At 42.9% G+C, this 14,477-nt stretch overlaps 1 protein-coding gene across 5 annotated transcripts in view; it reads right to left on the reverse strand.

The window, feature by feature from the left end:
- The window catches only part of SLAIN1 (SLAIN motif family member 1), a 143,934-nt gene that overhangs the window by 26,525 nt on the left and 102,932 nt on the right, over positions 1 to 14,477 (reverse strand). For all 5 annotated transcript variants that reach the window (XM_033947554.1, XM_033947553.1, XM_033947556.1 and 2 more), the window contains one exon: positions 553 to 708. In XM_033947554.1, the coding sequence (XP_033803445.1) occupies positions 553 to 708 (156 nt within the window). The remainder of the gene's footprint in view (positions 1 to 552; positions 709 to 14,477) is intronic.

A 14,477-nucleotide genomic window follows, 5' to 3' on the forward strand; every position in this document is an offset into this window, starting at 1 on the left:
TATATATACACGAGTCATATTATGCAGTTTCATATTATATATTATATTTCATATATTATATGTATTTAAAAAATAATTACAAATACCAATAGGATATAAACAAAAATTCAGGGAGTGATGTCAATCGTTTTTGGCATGGAATATGTGATTTAAAACAAAGAAACAGTGGCCTTTGATATGAAAAGGTAAAGGTCTCAAATTTTTGTCTTACCAGCAGAACAGCTATGTGTGCAACAGGTTACAAAAAAAAAAAAATCTGAGAAAATGCCTGGTAGTTGAGAAATGTGTTTAAAATCCTAGGAATGAAATCTCTACAAATTCAAAATGTTCCCCAAGCTGACTCAGCTGTAATACTCTAGATATCTGGCCACTTACAAAGCTCAAAAATTTGTTAGAGTATGAGTCCAGGAGGGAAGAGTGCTGTCAAGAGAAGAGCAAAATTAAACCTCTGTTTCATGCAATGCACAGAAACTCCCAGAGTCATTCTCAGATCAAAGATGGCTTTTCAATTCCTCTTATTAGAGGGGAACAGTGACAGAACGGAATACTTACTGCTAGACTGGAGTCTTGATATTCCATTACCAACCCCCTGAAGACTGGAATCAAAGCTCTGGCTATTTCGCACAGTTACGGGAGGTACTTGTGCATTGTTGCTGTTACTAATACTTGGCATTCGGGCTAGGTTAGGCATGCTTCTTCTAAGCTTATCTGAAAACAAACAAAAAAAAACAGGAAAGTTTTAATTTATTAAGTCACAATTAGAATCATGTTCTCCCTATTATAAAAGTTAGTGTGTTCTCGCTATTCTCAGCAGTATGGTTCCCAAAAATCTTTGCAAATTGCAAATTCATGAATAATGAAACAATGCATCTATGGGAAAATAGATGTTAGCTTCCAGTCATACATATGGTTCTTCAGAACCGTGGAAAGTGAATAATGGATCATATAGGAAAAACAGGTTAGGTTGAAGCATGCATGTTTCTTTCACTCCCTGGATGCTCGCTGGCCATTTTCAGAAGTGAAAGAGGCCTATTTTTAAATGTGCACATCCACAAATATGCAAACACGGCAGTGCAAATAGAATACAGTGGTCATAATTTGCGCACCCGTAGATATACAAAATCGTGAATATTGGATGCGCATATAGTAAGAAAGCACTATACAGCAAATATAACATGAATACACAGTGATATGCAACAATTATGCGCCTCTCTGAAACCAGCAAGCATACCCAAAATCCCATTTATACCCTCCTGCTGTTGTGTTTTGACATTTATTTCCTGGGGGTTGTGAAAACCACTTCTAATAAACCAAGGTCCTTAACCTCAAAAAAACAAAAGCCTAATCGAGGAGTAGAATACTGGTATCCTACCAAGTAGCACCTAAGTTATTAGATATTTATTAGATATTTTAATCTTATCTCAGCTTATTTATTCTTTTGTCCTTCCATAGTAATATTAAATGGCAGCAGATATAGACTACACTGGCTTATCTAGTCTACCTAGGGCTAGATTCACTAAGCAAGCCGATAGTGTACCAATCGGTTTGCGTCCCCTTTGCGACCCGATTTCCCTCCAACCCGATTTACTAACCTCTGTGCCGATCATCCTCTGATCCGCGCATTGAAATTTAGGCAGGCAGCGATTCACCAACAAAAACCCTGCAACACTGACTGGGCTGGCCAATCACAAACAAGCGACTGCTGGGGACCAGTCATTCACTGCTTTCCGACTGCCAACACCTGCTCTCTGCCTGCTGTCTATCCCAACTGTCCTGCTCTCTGCTGCGATTTTCTCCTGCAGGTCTGCTCTGCCCCAAATCTCCTCTCCTGATCCCTGCCTTAGACTCTTCAGCTCTCCGCCCCAAGCGCTACGCTGGCCTTCCCCCACAGTGCAAGCCTGTGGTTTTAACCAGGTTAAAACCACAGGCTCGCTGGACTAAGTTAAAAAAAAAAATAAAAAAGTTGCTGCTCTTCTGCGCATGTGTCGTGATTCCAATCGCCCTCATTTGCATGAGGGCAATTCGTATATCAGCCCCCCCGAACATGGATCGCATTAGATCCCTCACGGAGCGTATCTGATCCATGCCGTTAGTGAATCTAGCCCCAAGTTCAGATTCTTCTTCTTTAGGTAGCCATATATAGAAATTCTTACAAGGAATCCATCATCAGCTCCAAGTCCCTATTATGTTTTGTTTCACCTCTCAAATTTATTCTCAACATCATACTTCAGATGTCTCAAGCATACCCCAAATCTACTTTAAGTATTATTCTCTACCACCTACACTGGCCTTCTTATCTTCAACTTTTATTTTACAAGAGCAATAATGAAGCCAACATCCAGGCCTTCCATCTATTTGTCATCTTCTGTCTCCAGAGGTGATGCTGTATAGATATTTGAAGGAGATATTGCAATTTGAAAATGTGGCAGATATGAAGATTTATGAATGTCGTTATGTTTTTGTACCTCAACCTGGGGACAGTTGGTGGTGGTTTAACAAAGGATGTCAATTTCAAATCCCTAAACTTGACTAACTTTTTAGAATCCTCTTAGGAAGAAATTGCCTCAGAAGCTATCCTTCAAGGTTACCTTGCCAGCTGAACAGGAACAAATTAATATATTGAAATTTATATTTTCAGAAAAAAATTGTTCAGTTTTGTGGTCATCCAGTCTGGATTTTTTGGGATGTGGCTAAAACAAAACAGCTGTATCGTAAAGAGTTCTTGAAACTGAAAGACAAGGTAACTGTGTTAGGAGGAGTTTTCTTCCTACAGTTTCCATGTAAATGTGTGGTAACAATGAACTCCATGGGCTCTTTTTATCAAGGTGCACTATGGGGGTTAGCGCGTCGGACATTTCATCACACTCTAACCCCCGTGGCACACCAAAAAACTAACGCCTCATCAATGGAGGCGTTAGCGACAAACACGGAAGGTGGATGAACGCGCGGTATTCCGCACATTAACCGCCTACCGCAGCTTGATAAAAGGAGCCTATATTTACTTTAATCTTTCCCAGCTTGAGAGATTATTGATTGAAAAAGAAGGATCAATTTATTAAGGGATAATAGATGAGTGGATGGGAATAAAAATAAAATAGAAAGTATGGAAGTTGGATAGGGGACAAATTGCTAGGATTATTATATTTCAATTACATTATTCTTACAGTTAACGTTCATTGATGTGGACAAGATTTACAAAGACTAGGGGTCACTCGAAGTTACAGAGTAATACTTTTAAAACCAAAAGGAGGAAATATTTTTTCACTCAGAGAATAGTTAAGCTCTGGAACATATTGCCAGAGGATATGGTAAGAGCAGTTAATATAGCTGGTTTTAAAAAAGGTTTGGACAAGTTTCTAGAGGAAAAGTCCATAGTCTGCTGTTGAGACAGACATGGGATGGTAGCATGGAATGCTGCTGCTATTTGGGTTTTTTCCAGGTACTTGTGACTTGGATTGGCCTCTGTGAAAACGGGATACTGGGCTAGATGGACCACTGATCTGACCTAGTAAGCCTATTCTTATGTTCTTATGACAGGAGATGCTAATTTCAACTGTATATGTTTCTCTATAGGGCCTAAAGGCCCTGTTAAGGCATTTTAACCTGTATAAATTGAGGAGAGGGAAGAATTATGTCATGGTTTTACCCTCCAGGCTGCAATATGCTAAAAAGAAAAAGATGCTTTTGCATGTGTCAAGTGATGATGAAAACCTTTTGTAGTCACATAACCGGATCTACAAACTACTTCCTTCAATGCAGATAGTGTGGTTATTTTCTCTTCCACTTATTGATCATATTCTCAGCACTACACAGTTTTCCAGGAGAATTCTACCTGCACACAAAATAGGTGCAAATATCCTTGGTTACTTCAAATCCATAGCAGTTTTCACAGCAAAAACATGCATGTACTTTTGCCTCAAAAATTGGTGCAGAGTACATAAGTTAAAAACAAACACCGACTTTGTTCCAATGTGGACAGTTTGAAAACTGTTTTCGGTAGGACTGTATGTGTGCAAAGAAAGTAAATATTACATTTGGTTTACAGACTAATTCTGGCACTGGTTGCCTTAGAGCAGGGCTGCCCAAGTCCGGTCCTCAAGATCTACTGGGAGGCTAGGTTTTCTGGATATCAACAATGAATATGCATGAGAGAGATTTGCCTGCACTGCCTTCTTGGTATGCAAATCTCTCTCATGCATGTTCATTGTGGATATCCAGAAAACCTGGCCTGCCAGTAGATCTCGAGGACTGAACTTGGGCAGCCCTGCCTTAGAGTACTTTGATTTTTTTTTTTTTTTGCCTCTGTTCCATTTCATAATATATCTTAAATAGCATGACTTTTTGCAGGATGGAACAAAACTTGCTTTTAAATAAGCTTAATTTGCTTTTTCACTTTGCAAATACAGATATATGCCTTTCATTCACACTTTCCCATCATAGCAATGCCATAAGAAAACCATGGCTCAAATACAGAAATTTCCTGGGGGAAAAATTAAACTAATTCAGGAAAACAGAAGCACGTGAAATGAACATATCATGCACCCATGATGACAATTGTTATAGCTCTCTTCTGTGGAAGACAAAAGGATCTCAAACTAGGGGATTTGCAAGCCAATGATTTTTTTTTTGTCGTTTAGTTTTCCCATGTTGAAAATTGATTTTTTTTTTTTTTTAATTCAGCTTAAAATTTTTATTTTTTTCAATTTGGAAGCATTTTTGTTAATAGGACACCCTATTATGCAGTAGCATGCACTACTGATAACACTGGGGAAAAAAATTAAAATTTAAGGTTTTCCTATTGCAGCTGGAAAAAACATACACATCCTTATCCTCAACGGAGCATTTTTCTAAAGCCCAATTTACAGAAAACATTTAGGATGAACTGTAATGTTAATAACAATCATTTTATGATGCTTTCTATAATAAGAAAAATATTACTTTTTAAGAAGTATTTTGCTCAAATAAAGCAATTTTATAAAGAGGTGCTTACATGAAGTCTATTCTACAAGGTCCTCGGGAAAAATACAGAACCCGACAGTTTATAAATACTTTGTAATTGTTTAAATATTTAGTATGACCTTTGAAAATACATTAGTATAAAGGGTTTAGTAGATAATTCATAATCTGTGTTCAATGTGTCCTCCTTCAACCTTGACACATTCACAAAGTCTGACGCCACTGACTGATCATTTCATCAATTACTCGCTGGCTGAATTTCTCCCAGGCATCCAATATTCATTGGAAAAGGTCCGAGACTTGTTACTTTTGTTCCATAAATTCTCTCTTCCATTGCGCACCAGATTTTGCAATCAACCTGATTTAGATCTGGACCGTTTGGAGGCCAAGCTGTTGGCTTAATGAATTCTGGGATTTCATTAAGAGCTCAACTATTTTTCAAATTCGATGTGCTCAGAAATCAAAACTCAGGCAGAAGTTTCTGCTGCAGTGGGACTTCTCTGTAATAATCATCATTGATGTTAACACCTGGTTCCGAGAAATGAATGCCCGACTGTCCTAGAGAAAAGATACTGACAGAATCTATTAAATTTCTGCTAAATGTTGATTGAATGCACAACAAATGATTGGTCTCGATGTCTTTTTTTGGTGCTGGTTGGAGCATAGACACAATTATTTTGACTGTTCACCCATGAAGCTACAGTATATATTTTTTCATTAGTGAAGCAAATTAAATTCACCAAACTTCATGGATAACATTTCAATAACAATTTGCAGCACTTATATTGGGCATGTTTATTAGCCTCTGTCAGCTCAGTAGCCTTTCGCCTTTTAAAGGACTGCACCCCTGTGGAACCACGGGGTGCAAGGGGATGTCCACCGATGGATCAAAAACTGGCTGGCAGGCAGGAAACAGAGGGTTGGAGTAAAGGGTCAATACTCAGACTGGCAATGGGTCACGAGCGGAGTTCCACAGGGGTCGGTGCTGGGACCTCTCCTGCTTAATATATTTATAAACGACCTGGAAACGGGGACAAAATGTGAGGTTATCAAATTTGCTGATGACACCAAACTCTGCAGCAGGGTTAGAAGCACGGAAGACTGTGAAGACCTGCAAAGGGACCTAACGAGACTGGAAGAATGGGCAAAAAAGTGGCAAATGAGTTTTAACGTAGAGAAATGCAAGGTCATGCATGTAGAACCCGATGTTCAGCTACAAAATGGGGGGGGATCAGTGCTAGGGGTGAGCAACCTTGAAAGAGACCTGGGGGTGATGGTGGACTCAACATTGAAAACATCGGCACAGTATGCGACAGCCTCGAAGAAAGCAAACAGAATGTTGGGTATCATTAAAAAGGGTATCACAACCAGGACAAAGGAAGTCATCATGCCGCTGTATCGTGCAATGGTGCGCCCACATCTGGAGTACTGTGTCCAGTACTGGTCGCCGCACCTCAAGAAGGACATGGCAATACTTGAGGGGGTCCAGAGAAGAGCGACTAAACTGATAAAAGGTATGGAAAATTATTCATACGCTGACAGGTTGGAAATGCTGGGATTGTTCTCCCTGGAAAAGCGGAGACTTAGAGGAGACATGATAGAAACCTTCAAAATCCTAAAGGGCATAGAGAGGGTAGACAGGGATAGATTCTTCAGACTGTGGGGAACCACAAGTACTAGGGGTCACTCGGAGAAATTGAAAGGGGACAGGTTTAGAACAAATGCTAGGAAGTTCTTTTTTACCCAAAGGGTGGTGGACACATGGAACGCGCTTCCGGAAGGTGTGATAGGCCAGAGCACACTACAGGGGTTTGGATAGGTTCCTGGAAGGATAAGGGGATTGAGGGGTACAGATAGAACTAGAGGTAGGTTATGGAAGTGGTCAGAAACCACTTCACAGGTCACAGACCTGATGGGCCGCCGCGAGAGCGGACCGCTGGGCTCGATGGACCTCTGGTCTGACCCAGTGGAGGCAACTTCTTATGTTCTTATGAAGATCTTGCTTTTGAAATCCCAAGTTCATGTGGTTTGTTGTCTCGTTGAATCTGCAGTTTATCATCTTGGCTTAACAAAAATTTCTCGACTCGAACGATATTTTCTTCAGTTCATAGAGATCTTGTTGTACCTATTCTTTTGAAGTAGTTTCTTTAGCCTGCTAAATGTCCAACCTTTATTAGGAAACTCCCTTAGCAAACAATTTGTTCTGTATGCCAAATTTTGTCACAAACATGTAATCGCAATTTTTTTTTTTTTTTTTTTTTGCTAAATGCCATTTTGTTAAAAGAGATCTTACTGGTAACTTAAGATAACATAATATTTGTATACCGCATTACCCTTCAGATCTATGCAGTTAGACAAAAGTAAAATTTTCTACAACACAGAATGAAATTTTTCATATAATGAAATGAAATTTTTCATATAATGAAATGAAAGTTTGGAAGAGTTCTTTCCATTATATGAAAAATTTCTCTCGTCTGAATCACATGTTTTCCCATGGCATTTGAAGTCTAAAACCTCTCTTTTCTTGGGTTCCTTGAAAAAGACCCTCGAAACATGGTCCATGTTGGGACCTGTAACAACTCTAAGTTAAGTGAATTTATTTTTCTTGCCATTGAAAATTTTTATTGTTATTACACAAAGAGCATTTTGCCTTAGCCAGCATTTTTACACTAAAGTCATACACTGTGTTCGGCTATAGGAGTCTAGGCTCTTGGTCGGATCACACATTTTCTGAGTGTATGTGAAGAATGTATAGATGCAATTTATATATTTATACTTTCAGTTCCATATATATTGAGAAGTCTTATTTACAGTATTGCTAGGGCTTATTTTGTAGACAGAAAGGAAGTGGAACTATAGGAGTGGTAGAGTAGGGGGCAAGCAGATGGGCCAGGGGCAGGAGCAACAGAAAGATTTAGGTAGTAGAGTGAGTATTCTCTGCTACTCGCTCACCCCATCCCTTCCTCTTTCTTGTAGGCTGCCTAGAAGGGAGGGCTAGAATACAACACCCACTACTGTTACTGGAGTCTGAAAAGAATTGGTGGAACCAGATTCCAGGCTGTTCCCCCAGAAATTAAGCCCTGTGTACAGGTAATAGATTAGACAGAGCACAAGAGAGTCTGAATCTGTGCACCCAGAAAATATGGGAAAGCTTGCAAACAATCGGAAAATATTACAGGAAGCACCTGCGACTTGCAGTCAGCAGGGTCCGTTTTTACTGCTTTGGTCAACAGGTAAGGAGGTGCAGTTATTACACACTGCTTAGAGAATGACACGGGGACAAACTTTTCCCTGTCCCCGCAGGAACTCAATATCCCTGTCCCCGCAAGCTTTGTCGCTGTCTTTGCCCCATTCCTGTAAGCTCTGCCTTAACCGCCCAAGCTTCGAACACTTATGATTTTAAAGTATTTTTAGGCGTGTGCAGATGAGGATGCAGCTTGCAAGAATGGGGCAGGGGCAGGAGAAGAACTTGCGGGGATGGGAAAATGAGTTCCCATGGGAACGGGGAAAAATTTGTCCCCATGTCATTCTCTAATATTGCTTCTCTTGCAGCAGTAATAAGATGTCTCACTGCAGGGAACATTTATCTAACAGGCAACGGATTTGGTTTACACCAAAAGAATAAAGCCCATCCCAAAAATATATTATTCATCACTTTCCATTTTCTTTGGCACACAGTTTGACTATCTAGTCTCCGGTTTAAACAGAAGCACTGAGCTAACAAACAGCAGAAAGAACAAGGATAAAAGAAAGGTATAGATGTGGTTAACTAGAACAAAGAGGGCTAATAAGACCCAGCTTCATCAGAACCCTATCATCCTGCAAGATTTTAAAATTTGCAATTCTTGGATGCAGTCACCCCAAAATATTCAATTTACTTGCCCTCTTCAGTATCCCTCTTTGATCGCTGTGTCTCTAGGAAGAATTAGCAGGGCAAAGGGGTTGGTGGCAGGCATTAGAAGGTGGCTCAATGCCCAGACACAGCTGCCAGTGTAACTCATAAACTAAATGAAAAAACAAAAATATATTCCACGCAGAGAAGTTTCACAAAAAAGGATGCCAAGTATAACAATAACCGCACAATACGGTTTTACTAATCCAATCAGTTGCTAAACCCTAATCCTTTATAATAAATAACTTAGCAGTAGCCACAGCATTTTATTCAATGAAATATTAAATCTTTCACACTTGGCAACAAAATTTCAAACATCTGTTGCACTACTATGGGGGTAATCCTTTACAGAGGGAACCAACATTTAGGTACCCAGAATAGATTGTAAATGTCCAGAATGCCTGGCTGGTATCCCATTGTGACATCACCACCCTGCAAAGACGAAGAACCTTCATGACCCTTTTAAAAATGTCCAGAATATCAGCATATATGTACATATGCATACAAAAGCCAATATTCCAGCTGCATGCTTTTCTATAAACACCTAAATGAGATGGTATGTAAACTTCTCCCTCTGTATTCACAGTTTCAGCAATCGCGGTTTCAATTATTCACGGTTTTTAGCTTGCTGGCTCCTCCCCCCAAATTACATCAACTTGCATAGAGAAATCGCTGATTCCAAGCGTTTACAGAGAAAATTGCTGATTCCCAGCACTTTCTTCACCGTGTTTTGCCTCTTCTTCAGGAACAGGCCAGGACTCCCACCATGTTATTCGCGGTTTCACCATATTCATGATGGTTTATAATAGAAAATAGCGAACAACATATGAAAAAGTTATTTGCGATTTTTCTATATCACAGCGAATACGGAGGGAGAAGTGTATTTTGAAGCTGAGCATATACACAGATGGAGACTGAAGGGGGTACAGTTATGAGTGTGAAATATAGAACACTAATTTACAGGTACATTTTAGCAATCTGGAGGTGAGCATTTATAGCAGTTCTGTGGCTGGTCTTTTGGCCCCGATTGACTAAAGTCAGCGATCGTCGCTAAACCTGTTTTCACAAGCTTAGCAATGATCACCGACACCCACCCAATTCAATAAATGGCCGATCTGACCCGACCCATGCAAATTAGTAAAACCCCATGCAAAATAGCCAAGCGATTGATTTGAATCAGGTTATACTATCCTAAAACCAGATTTTCTGCTGACTTGTCGGTAACTGTGTTACCGACAGGTCTGCTGGTTTATTGACAAGTTTGCCTGTCTTTTTTATTCATTTTTTTTTCCAAGGCACAGATATTTTGCATGTGTTATACATGCAAAACATCTGCCCCATCCATGGCACAGATATTTTGCATGTGTTACACATGCAAAATACCTGCCCCATTAACATAAGAATATAAGCAGTGCCTCCACTGGGTTAGACCAGAGGTCCATCATGCCCAGCAGTTTGCTCGCGCAGCGGCTCATCAGGTCCAGGACCTGTATAGTAATCCTCTATCTATACCCTTCTATCCCTTTTTCTTCAGGAAATCATCCAATCCCTTTTTGAACCCCAATACCGTACTCATAGAAACATAGAAATAGACGGCAGATAAGGGCCACGGCCCATCTAGTTTGCCCACCCCAATGACCCTCCCCTACCTTTCTCGGTGAATAGATCCCACGTGTCTATTCCATTTGGCCTTAAAATCAGGCATGCTGCTGGCCTCAATAACCTGAAATGGAAGACTATTCCAGCGATCAACCACCCTTTCAGTGAAAAAGAATTTCCTGGTGTTCCCATGCAGTTTCCCGCCCCTGATTTTCCATGGATGCCCCCTTGTTGCTGCGGGACCCTTGAAAAAGAAGATATCTTCTTCCACCTCGATGCGGCCCGTGAGATACTTGAATGTCTCGATCATGTCACCCCTCTCTCTGCGTTCCTCGAGTGAGTACAGCTGCAACTTATTCAGCCGTTCCTCGTAAGGGAGATCCTTGAGTCCCGAGACCATCCGGGTGGCCATTCTCTGGACCGACTCCAGTCTCAGCACATCCTTACGGTAATGCGGCCTCCAGAATTGCACACAGTATTCCAGGTGGGGCCTCACCATGGATCTATAAAATGGCATAATGACTTCAGGCTTACAGCTAACGAAACTCCTGCGTATGCAACCTATGATTTGCCTTGCCTTGGATGAAGCTTGCTCCACTTGATTGGCAGTCTTCATGTTCTCACTGACGATCACCCCTAAGTCTCGTTCTGCTTCAGTTCTTGTTAGGATCTCGCCATTAAGGGTGTAAGTCTTGCATGGATTTTGGCTGCCCAGGTGCATGACTTTGCATTTTTTGGCATTGAAGCTGAGTTGCCAGGACCTAGACCAGCGCTCCAGTAGGAGTAGGTCGTGCATCACGTTGTCGGACATTGAATTTATGTCTGTTGTGCTTTTGCCCACTACATTACTTAGTTTGGCGTCATCGGCGAATAATGTTATTTTACCTCGTAGCCCTTCTGCCAAGTCTCTTATAAAGATGTTGAATAGGATCGGGCCCAGGACTGAGCCCTGCGGCACTCCACTGATTACATCTGTCATTTCGGAGGGGGTGCCGTTCACCACTACCCTCTGAAGCCTACCTCTAAGCCAGTTCCCAACCCATTTTGTCAATGTGTCACCCAATCCTATAGAACTCATCTTGCTTAGCAACCTGCGGTGTGGTACGCTATCGAATGCTTTACTGAAGTCCAGGTATACGATGTCCAGGGACTCCCCAACATCCAGCTTCCTCGTCACCCAGTCAAAGAAGCTGATCAGGTTGGATTGGCAGGATCTCCCCTTAGTAAATCCATGTCGACGGGGATCCCGTAGATTCTCCTCGTTCAGGATCGTATCCAATTGGCGCATTCCAGGTGTCCACCACCCTTTGGGTGAAGAAGAACTTCCTAGCATTAGTTCTGAATCTTTCCCCTCTCAATTTTTCTGAATGCCCTCTCGTTCTTTTAGTTTTCGAAAATTCAAAGAATCTGTCCCTCTCCACTTTCTCTATGCCCTTCATGATCTTGTAAGTCTCTATCATGTCCCCTCTAAGCCTCCTCTTTTCCAGGGAAAAGAGCCCCAGTTTCTCAAATCTTTCAGCATATGAAAGATTTTCCATACTTTTTATCAATTGCGTCGCTCTTTTCTGAACCCTCTCGAGTATCGCCATATCCTTCCTAAAGTACAGCGACCAATATTGGATGCAGTACTCCAGATGTGGGCGCAACATCGCCCGATACAACGGCAGGATAACTTCTTTCATTCTGGTTGTAATACTTTTCTTGATAATACCCAGCATTCTGTTCACCTTCTTAAGAGGCTGCCGCGCACTGTGCCGACAGCTTTATAATCTTGTCCACCATCACCCCCAAGTCTTTTTCTAGGGTACTTTCACCCATTACCAGCCCTCCCATCATATAGCTGCCAAACCCCTCGACAAATGCGCGCCCCCTCCCCCGCGCCACACAAATGGCAGGCCTCCTGCCATCAGCCCCCTCCTAACCCCCCCTCCCCACAGCCGACTGAACATCCCCCCCCCCCCAAAAGCGATGGCCAATCAGGGGCTTCCATAGGTTCAACCCTAAGAAAGTCCCTGATTGACTCAGATGCCTCAGGCCCAGTCACGTCGCTGGCGGCCGAGGAGCATGAGGGACTGAGCACTCCTCCTGCTCCCAACTTTACAGGTACAAAGAGGGGGAGAAGATTGGGCGCCTGGGTCTGGTGGCAGGAGGGAGTGGGCATCCCTCCTGCCATTCGTTTTCAGCAGCGGCGGGCATATTTTGGTTTTGGGGAGGGAGGGGAAAGGGGGCACTTTGTCGGGGGGCAGCTTTTAAGCACAGTTACATACCGTAACAGGTATTATCCAGGGACAGCAGGCAGATATTCTCTACATGTGGGTGACGTCACCGACGGAGCCCCCTAGCGGACGTTTTCGCAAGCAGACTTGCTTGAAGACCTTCAAGCTTACGATTGGCCCGCGCATGCATGCATGCTCCTCCCGCCCGACCTAGGGCATGCATCTCCTCAGCGTGTCCTCAGTTCAGATAGCTAGCAAAAAAGCAAACCACGGGGAGGTGGGTGGGTTGCGAGAATATCTGTGCCTGCTGTCCCTGGATAACACCTGTTACGGTAAGTAACTGTGCTTTATCCCAGGACAAGCAGGCAGCATATTCTCTACATGTAGGTGACCTCCAAGCTAACTAGAATGGGATGGAGGGAGAGTTGGCAAATTAGGAGAACAGGTTTTACAAAATTGACTGGCCAAAGTGGCCATCACGCCTGGAGAAAGCATCCAGACAGTAGTGAGAGGTGAAAGTGTAAACCGAGGACCAAGTGGCAGCCTTACAGATTTCCTCAATCGGAGTCGAGCAGAGGAAAGCAACAGACGCCACCATCGCTCTGACCTTGTGGCCTGTGACCCGACCCGGCAGGGAGAGACCAGCCTGAGCGTAACAGAAAGAAATACAAGCGGCCAACCAGTTAGAAATGGTCCGCTTAGAAACAGAGCGACCCAAGCAATTAGGACGAAAGAGAGGAACAGCTGGGGAGCAGAACGATGAGGAGCGGTGTGCTTCAAGTAGAAGGCCAGTGCACGCTTACAATCAAGAGAATGAAGAGCCACTTCTCCAGGGTGAGAATGGGGCTTCGTAAAAAACACATGAAGAACAATGGATTGGTTGATGTGAAATTCAGAAACAACCTTTAGGCAAGAACTTAGGATGGATACGGAGAACCACCTTATCATGATGGAAGAAGTGAAAGGTGGGTCTGCTACTAAAGCTTGAAGCTCACAGACCCGAAGGGCAGAAGTGAGAGCAATAAGAAACACAACCTTCCAAGTAAGATACTTCAAGTGAGCCCGCGCAAGCGGCTCGAACAGGGGTTTCATCAAACGAGCAAGGACCAAGTTAAGATCCCAAACCACAGGAGGAGGTTTAAGGGGCGGGTGAACGTGGAAAAGGCCTTCCATGAAGTAGGAAACCACAGGATGAACAGAAATAGGCTTCCCGTCAATTGGCTGATGAAAAGCTGTAATGGCACTAAGGTGGACTCTAACCGAAGAGGACTTGAGACCAGCGCCAGAGAAGTGCAACAGATAATCCAGGACAGCAGACAGAGAGGCAGAGATCGGCTCCAGCTGTCGAATAGCACACCAGGAAGAAAAGCAGGCCCACTTCTGAAGGTAACATTGGCGAGTGGACTCCTTCCGAGACGCCTCTTAAACATCCAGCTCAGGCTGGGAGAACTGGAACGAGGGCATCAAGTCTCGAGGAACCAAGCCGTCAAATGCAGAGACTGTAGGTTGGGATGAAGAAGAGAACCCCGACTCCGAGTAAGCAGAGAAGGAAAAACAGGTAGAAGAAGAGGCTCCCTGGAACTGAGTTGTAACAGAAGGGAGAACCACAGCTGCCGGGGTCATCAGAGGAGCTATCAGAATCATAGTGGCACGCATGGACTTGAGCCTGACGAGCGTTCTCAGAATTAGAGGGAAAGGAGGAAACGCATACAGAAACAGGTTCGTCCAATCCAGCAGAAAGGCATCCACCTCGAGTCGGAGAGGGGTGTAAACCCTGGAGCAGAAGTGGGGCAACTTGTGATTGAGGGGGGGAC

This window comes from Geotrypetes seraphini, chromosome 6 (assembly GCF_902459505.1).
Source record: "Geotrypetes seraphini chromosome 6, aGeoSer1.1, whole genome shotgun sequence".
NCBI lineage: Eukaryota > Metazoa > Chordata > Amphibia > Gymnophiona > Dermophiidae > Geotrypetes > Geotrypetes seraphini.